General features: G+C 40.1%; 1 protein-coding gene across 1 annotated transcript; it reads left to right on the top strand.

Moving 5' to 3' along the window:
- The first annotated feature begins 555 nt into the window (after positions 1-555).
- On the top strand, positions 556-6,263 carry LOC122798256 (late histone H2A.2.2-like). The gene is made up of 2 exons (XM_044067055.1): positions 556-727; positions 5,741-6,263. The coding sequence occupies exon 2, from the start codon at positions 5,745-5,747 to the stop codon at positions 6,153-6,155; it is 411 nt and encodes a 136-aa protein (XP_043922990.1). The 5' UTR covers positions 556-727; positions 5,741-5,744; the 3' UTR covers positions 6,156-6,263.
- Positions 6,264-6,732: the final 469 nt, after the last annotated feature.

The raw sequence follows: 6,732 nt of genomic DNA, 5'->3' as shown, positions 1-6,732 counted from the left end.
TCACATCTTTGGTTTCTTTTTTTTCTGTGTATGTTTTCTATAATGCTTTTATGTCCAGTTTTTCTAAACAAAAATGATGCAGCGCTGTTTTTACTTATAACATTTCTTCAGTGATTTTTTGGCAATTTAGTTTTATTATATTAGGCCTGATAGATTGAAAAGCACAGAACTCATATTCTGTGCATCATTTGGATGGACCTGCCCTAAAGAGCTTAACTGGAACAATCCACTTGGCCAGTTTTGGCTCTTAAGGTTATACTACTTTAGAGTATTTCTCACTGGAACAAATACATTTTTAAAGTTCATCTTTGTCCTTGATTTCAAGCTTCACTGACCATAACACAGAAGGAAGTGATGTGGCTATGTGGAACCAGCCTAATAATTTACTATAAAGCTGAATGTGCTAATAAAATCTGATCTGATGTTAAGGCTGGCATAAGTACTTATTTCATGTAATGAGTTAATTCTGGCTGCATTTTATGCCTGCTTTTCTTTCTTGTGAACTCCTTATTTGCTTCAGCACCTATCTCATTTAGTGTGAGCTCATCTGTTAATTGGCTTCTGCATATAAACCGAATCTGGAAGTAGAAAGGAAATAGTAGCTCTGTGTGCTAGTAGTGTGATTTTACATTTCTTGAACATTTTAATTTTTTTTAATTCATTTTTAACCTGCATTTTGCTTCCAAGTAGACTTTATTTGGTGCTATTTAAGTTCCTTATTTGTGTGGTAAGTATTGCTATGACATAGTTGTACTATTTTAAGTAAATTGCTTGTATTTTAAGGGGGAGTGGAGGTAACATAAACTGTTTACTGCTTTGGCTTTCTTTCTAAAAATTGCTAAGCAAGTTAAAAATATACTGTGATATTTTAGCTGTTTAGTTTCTGTTTTGCTGTTTTTCTGCTTTGTTTAAAAACAAGGTCTGGGAGGTTGCCACACAGTTTGACTTCTGTAGGCATACTTTGTGAAGTGTCTGATAGTGTAAGCACCATTCTAGTCTCTTGGTATCGTACTATAATAGAACTCCAGCCCTACTTCCTTCTCTGGGTTAGGAAGTTTGGGATTAGGATTAAGGGTATGCAATGTTAAGGAGCCCCTTATTTTAATAAAGAAACCGTATAAAGGATAAGTCCAGATAAAGCTAGCATATCTAGGGAGACTCTCTCTTTATCTATCTGGTCTCATCCTTTTATACTCTGTTTCTTGTTACTTCTGTCACCCTCTGAGTCACAGGTGGGTTACCAGACTTTGCTTAAGCCCTCTGGATTATTGCTGTTTTCCTTTACTAAAGGGTATAGAGTTCCATTCCCTCCACCTGCCTACTGTGAGTTATTTAACCAGTGTTCCCCTAGCTCCCCTGAAAAGGGGTGCTTGTCAGTATTCATTTGTTCACAAATGTATTTGGCTGTACAAAATAACATGTCCAAAGACCTACAGCATTTGGAGATCTATACTGGTTACATCTGGGTGGGGAAGACAAATATGATCCCTAGTTTGGGGATAGTCTTATTGTTGTGATAGAAGGTCTTGATACTACTTGTAGTTTGAGTAGTGAATAATCAGCCCTCCAAAAGTTGTAGTAAGGACTTTAGGTGACTACCTCAAGTAGGATGCCTCTTTTCCAACTGCTTAAGTGAGATGTTAACTTGCACAGTAGCTGTGGCATTGTTGTAGCTAAGGGAGTTGAGAGCAATGGAGTGGGGGGCCTTGTTTGAGGATGGGGGAAGACTTGTTTCTATTAAACCCTGGTTGCCCTTTCCATTCTGCTTGATGGAACACTTGCTACAAGTCCAACCTAAAATATCTTGCCTAATAAAGTAGATAAATTAGACTAAATTTAATCCAGATCTTAGTTTACTTTGCTGTTTACTGCAATGAGGGATATGACTGTCTGCCCTAGGCACATGTGCTTGCGTGGGTGTGAGGTCACTGCTCTTGAAACCAAACCACTGTTGTGAAGCAACATGGCATTTGGCTACCTGTTGGCCAACTACATATAATCTGATGTGGTTGACATTGGCACTGGGAATGCTGAGCTGTACCATTCCTGAAGTAGTAATGGGGTGTGGCTTACAAGGACAAATTATGCCTAAACAAATGACTGCCACTTAAGTGGGAACTATAAGACTGCATGAGACTGGGAACCACAAAATGTAATGCCTTAAAAGGGTGGTGAGGCTGGTTATATGAGGAAGATTGGGGGGGGGGTAATTGGTATAGGGGAAAAGGCCTCAGGATGTGAATGAAGGGTGATATTGATAACTACTCTTGAATAAAGGAGAGTGCCAGGACTTTTTTTTTCTTATGTATGCAGATTGTGGCACTGAGCTCCTAAAAGAAAAGCTATAATCAACCTCTTGGAGGAAGGAAACTGTACAAGGAAGGAAACTGTACAAATCCATAAATTAGCAGACCAGGGCCCAAAAATAGGGACACTTTTTAAATATTGCTCTTACAGACTTAGAAAGTTAATGGAATAACAGGTTTTGCAGTAGCATGAATTTTCTGAAGGATATGAAGTCTGAAAGTATGCAATGATTTGCCAGAAGACAATTTTGAGAAATAGAACAAAAATGAGTCAAAGCTGGACAGCTGAGGTATGGCATGGAGGCATTGGGGACTATCACTTCTGTGCTTTGGGTACAGATGAGTATCCATGGTATTCATTAATTCTCATTATGAATAAAGGGTTACCATAGGTTATGAAGTCACATCACCCAAAATGCTTTAGAGATGGAAACTGGGTATTACAACTTGTAAATACTGATCCCTTCTGATGGAGGGATAAAAAGCAATGTTTCTTGCAGGGCATCTGCTATGGGGCTCAAATCAATGGTCCAGCCCCATTGAATAATAAATGCAGTTTTAAGTCTGCATGATCTCCTCTCCCTCCTCACACTTCTCTACTAAAACTAGCTATCCCTGCCCATCTTGAAGTTTCTATTGAATCTGGTGTTCTTGTAAACAGTATAAAGCAGTAATAATACACTTGTATTTTATGCTATGTCTGAGAAGAAGAAATTGCCTTTAACACTGATCGTAACAGATCGAATATTACATTGGGTGGGGGACTAGCATAGCTGAGGCCAGCTGAAATGACTGCTAATATCTGTAGTTATTAGTGCACACTGTTTTCACCACTGGTTATTGAAAACCATTAGGTCTAATTTGTTTTCTAAATGGGTGGTATTTGCAGATAAACTTTTCTCGTGTCAGGGTTACAAGCTTGAACTATAAAGTTTAGTTTGCTTTCCAACTTAGTTGTCCAATTCCAAGTTTGTATGCAAAAAAAAGCTGTAGTGCACCACCTCACAGTGCCATAGGAGTTTCAGCAGTACTGCTGAGTTACTGGTAGTATATGGTCAGGTACAAGATTTATGTACCTGTTTACTCCTTCATACTGGTCTTCCTTAGTGCCACAGGATTATATGCCCTAGTACTGAATAAGCTGTACTGTACCTCACTAGTACTGGGGTAAGCAGTACTGTACCTCTAAGCGTTTACCTCCCTGACAATGCCACAGTATTATATGAACTGTTTGTGTGTAACTTGCAAGTCTGACTTCATTGGACGATTTGGATATGATACATCAGCTTGAGTGCATACAAAATGCATTGCTCAAATGAAATTTGAATACTTACAGGCCTATTGGGTGTATTAAAGGTGTGAATTGGTGGGAATATTACTTCTGTCTTTCAGAACTATTGGGTACAGTAAAATGAGATAATTGGTACAAATGGACAGCATACCTCCCTGTGTCAAGTTAACTCTGGACTATATTTGGACCAGCTGAACAGTTTCAGCTCTTTAGCAATGACTGCCCCACCAGTGTCTAATCTTGTATGCATAAGCTTGGTAGGCACACAGACTAATGACCATACCTAAATGTCCTCTGTCAAATGATGTGGCCATAAGATGGCCTCCAGTTGATCACTTTGTAGCAAGGATGCCATTCACTTTTTCCCAGGCAGTGAATAGCAAGGCAGTAGGTAGCAATATCATGAAAGTGAAGGGTACAATTAAAACTCCACAAGCCATGTGTGGTGAACCAACTTGCTCTGGCTAGGGACGGTTGTATGTATAACATGACTGGGATCAAATCTGTATGACGGGGATCAAATCCCCTCTTCCTGTAATATGAATGTGGTTTCATTCAAGTGCAGGGCAGCATGGCTTATGCTGTGAAGATGAGAACCAATCCTAGCCTAAGTTACCCAGAATGTATTGACATGATTTTCATATTTTTTGGCTTTACTACATCTTATCTGGCAAAGATAACTTGTATGAAATGGACAAAAGTGCATATTGTTTCTCCCTACTCCAGTATCTCTTGGGTGTCCAGGCAGCCAGAATAAGTTTGCACTGGTTCTAAAATTAATCTGTGCCTATGAAATTCCTAGTCTTTTGGATGGGACTTAAAAAGCAGAAATTACAGTAGAACACCAACTCTCCCTTCAGAGTCCACCAAAATAAGCATAGTTCATTCCTCCCATGATATGTGTTCCTTTCCCTTAATGATGGAACCCAAAGTTGCCCTCTTAAATTGTGAGATGGTAGACATTGGAACACAAATATGCAGGCTTTAATAGTAGCATATTAAATAGTCTCTACCAGTCTAGTCCAGTAGATGCCTTTTTCATGTGCAGTAAAACTCCACATGGGCATGCCTACGAATCAGATATTGGGATAACTGGATTGTATAAAAGCCCCTCTCTTGGGATGTGTATTTTCTGCACCTAAAACATGGAGACATTTAAAAAGTTACCTTACTAGATAAGGGTTAAATACCACCCATTGTCTAATTTGTAGTACAGCTACTACAAAGTGTGACCAAAATATCCTCATGCCATGTCCAACAAATTAAGATGGCAGGGGTGCCTGCCATGTACTTTTTGGTGAGTGGTCACTGCAGTAGCTTTCTGAGCACTATTTGAGTAGTATGTAAGATTTAGTTTTTGAGAGATCTGGCACAATTATGTTAATTCTGCATCTTTTTCAATGGATACCCTTTGACACCTTCACAAGTAATACTGGACACTGGTCCTGCTCCATTATTTCATGTATGTATTCAATGCACCTGTACACAAGAATTCCCTACCCTGGTGAGAATGTATTTATACCTCTTATGAGCCCACTTGATGTAAAGTGGATATTGGGTTCTCCTACCACTCGGTGGAAACCAGGAAGGTTCTCTTTGAAAACATGTTTAGGTCAACACCCTCCCTGCTTAAATTGTATGTAGTTCAGGTATGGCTGCAAATGGGTGAATGAAGCCACAGATGTGCTCTTCCTGGAATGGAGCCAGCATTAATTGAGGAATGGAGCCAGCATTAATTGACAATACTTGCCCTCTTTTCAAAATTATCCTAGCGTAGCTGCAGGACTAAACTTCTTGCTTAAATTTGGTCCCAGCAGACTTTTGTATATGCTGGAAAGCAGATGCCTGAATTGGACATTTTACATCTGTCCATGTGCTTTTATGCACTTTTGTCCAAAGGACTACAGCAACACTAGGGGATGCATGAACCTAGTTGGCCCATCTGCTAGTAATGGGGTTGGGTGGAGTAATGGCTCACCATACGAGCCAAATGGTGTATGTGAGGGAGAATCTGGGCCAGGGTTGTGTTAAGGGTATAATTGAAAACCCCAACTCCTGATGTGAGTTAGTGTAGTGCTTTTACTCTGTTTTGGTGTAAAACCTGTAAAAGTGTATTCTAACACTTAATTTCTCTTCCTACTAGAAAGATGTCTGGCCGTAACAAGAATATTGTACAAAAGCCTAAATCTGGTATCAAATCCAGATCTTCCAGAGCAGGACTGACCTTCCCAGTTGGCCGTATTCACAGACTGCTGAGGAGGGGTAACTATGCGGAAAGGATTGGATCTGGGGCTCCAGTCTACCTTGCAGCAGTTCTGGAATATCTGACTGCAGAAATAATGGAACTTGCTGGGAATGCAGCTCGTGAGAACAAGAGGAACAGGATCACACCAAGGCACATCCAACTTGCTGTAAGAAATGATGAAGAATTCAATAAGATGCTTGGTGATGTCACTATATCTGAAGGTGGTGTTATGCCAAACATTCATGCTGTACTTCTGCCCAAGAGAACTGGCACTACAGATGGAAGCAAAGATAAGCAGTCCCAAGAGTTCTGATGTGAGCCAAATATAAATGAGGCTGTTTTTACTGAATATGCACTTACATTTTACTGTAATTGAATTTGCACTTTAAATTTTCTTCAATAAAGTTTATCTTGTAAAGATGCAATGTGTCCAGAGTATCTTGGGGGGGGGGGGGGGGGGGCTTGCTGGGATCTGCATAATTGCTGGTATCTGCTTGGTGAACTCATTGCAAACTGTGTAATTGTACTCTGAATTTAAACTTCCCCAAACTGCAGTGATTTTAGGTGCAGGGGAAGAGTTTCAGCTTTCCAAAGCCCCAATATACACTACTTGTTGCTGGAGTTTGCCAAATACTTCCTCTCCAGTAGGATAAACTGGAGTGAGCTCTTGGCCTACCCCACATGGGTCTACTTCTAAAACCTGACAGCCAGAAGTTCAGCCTCTCAATGAAACCACAGTCCTGAAACCTGTTACTAGGGTAAAACACAGCTCATGTCAAGGTAAGTAACCCACACATAGATGGGGGTGCAATTCCAGGATTGTACTACAGTGGAGAAAGGGGTATGTTGGATAAGAGTCTGAACACCTGACATTCAAGCTTCTGCAGTGG

The sequence above is a fragment of the Protopterus annectens genome, chromosome 3.part1 (assembly GCF_019279795.1).
Source record: "Protopterus annectens isolate FY-2018-M chromosome 3.part1, PAN1.0, whole genome shotgun sequence".
Lineage (NCBI taxonomy): Eukaryota > Metazoa > Chordata > Ceratodontiformes > Protopteridae > Protopterus > Protopterus annectens.
This window is presented reverse-complemented; position numbering and strand designations above follow the sequence as displayed.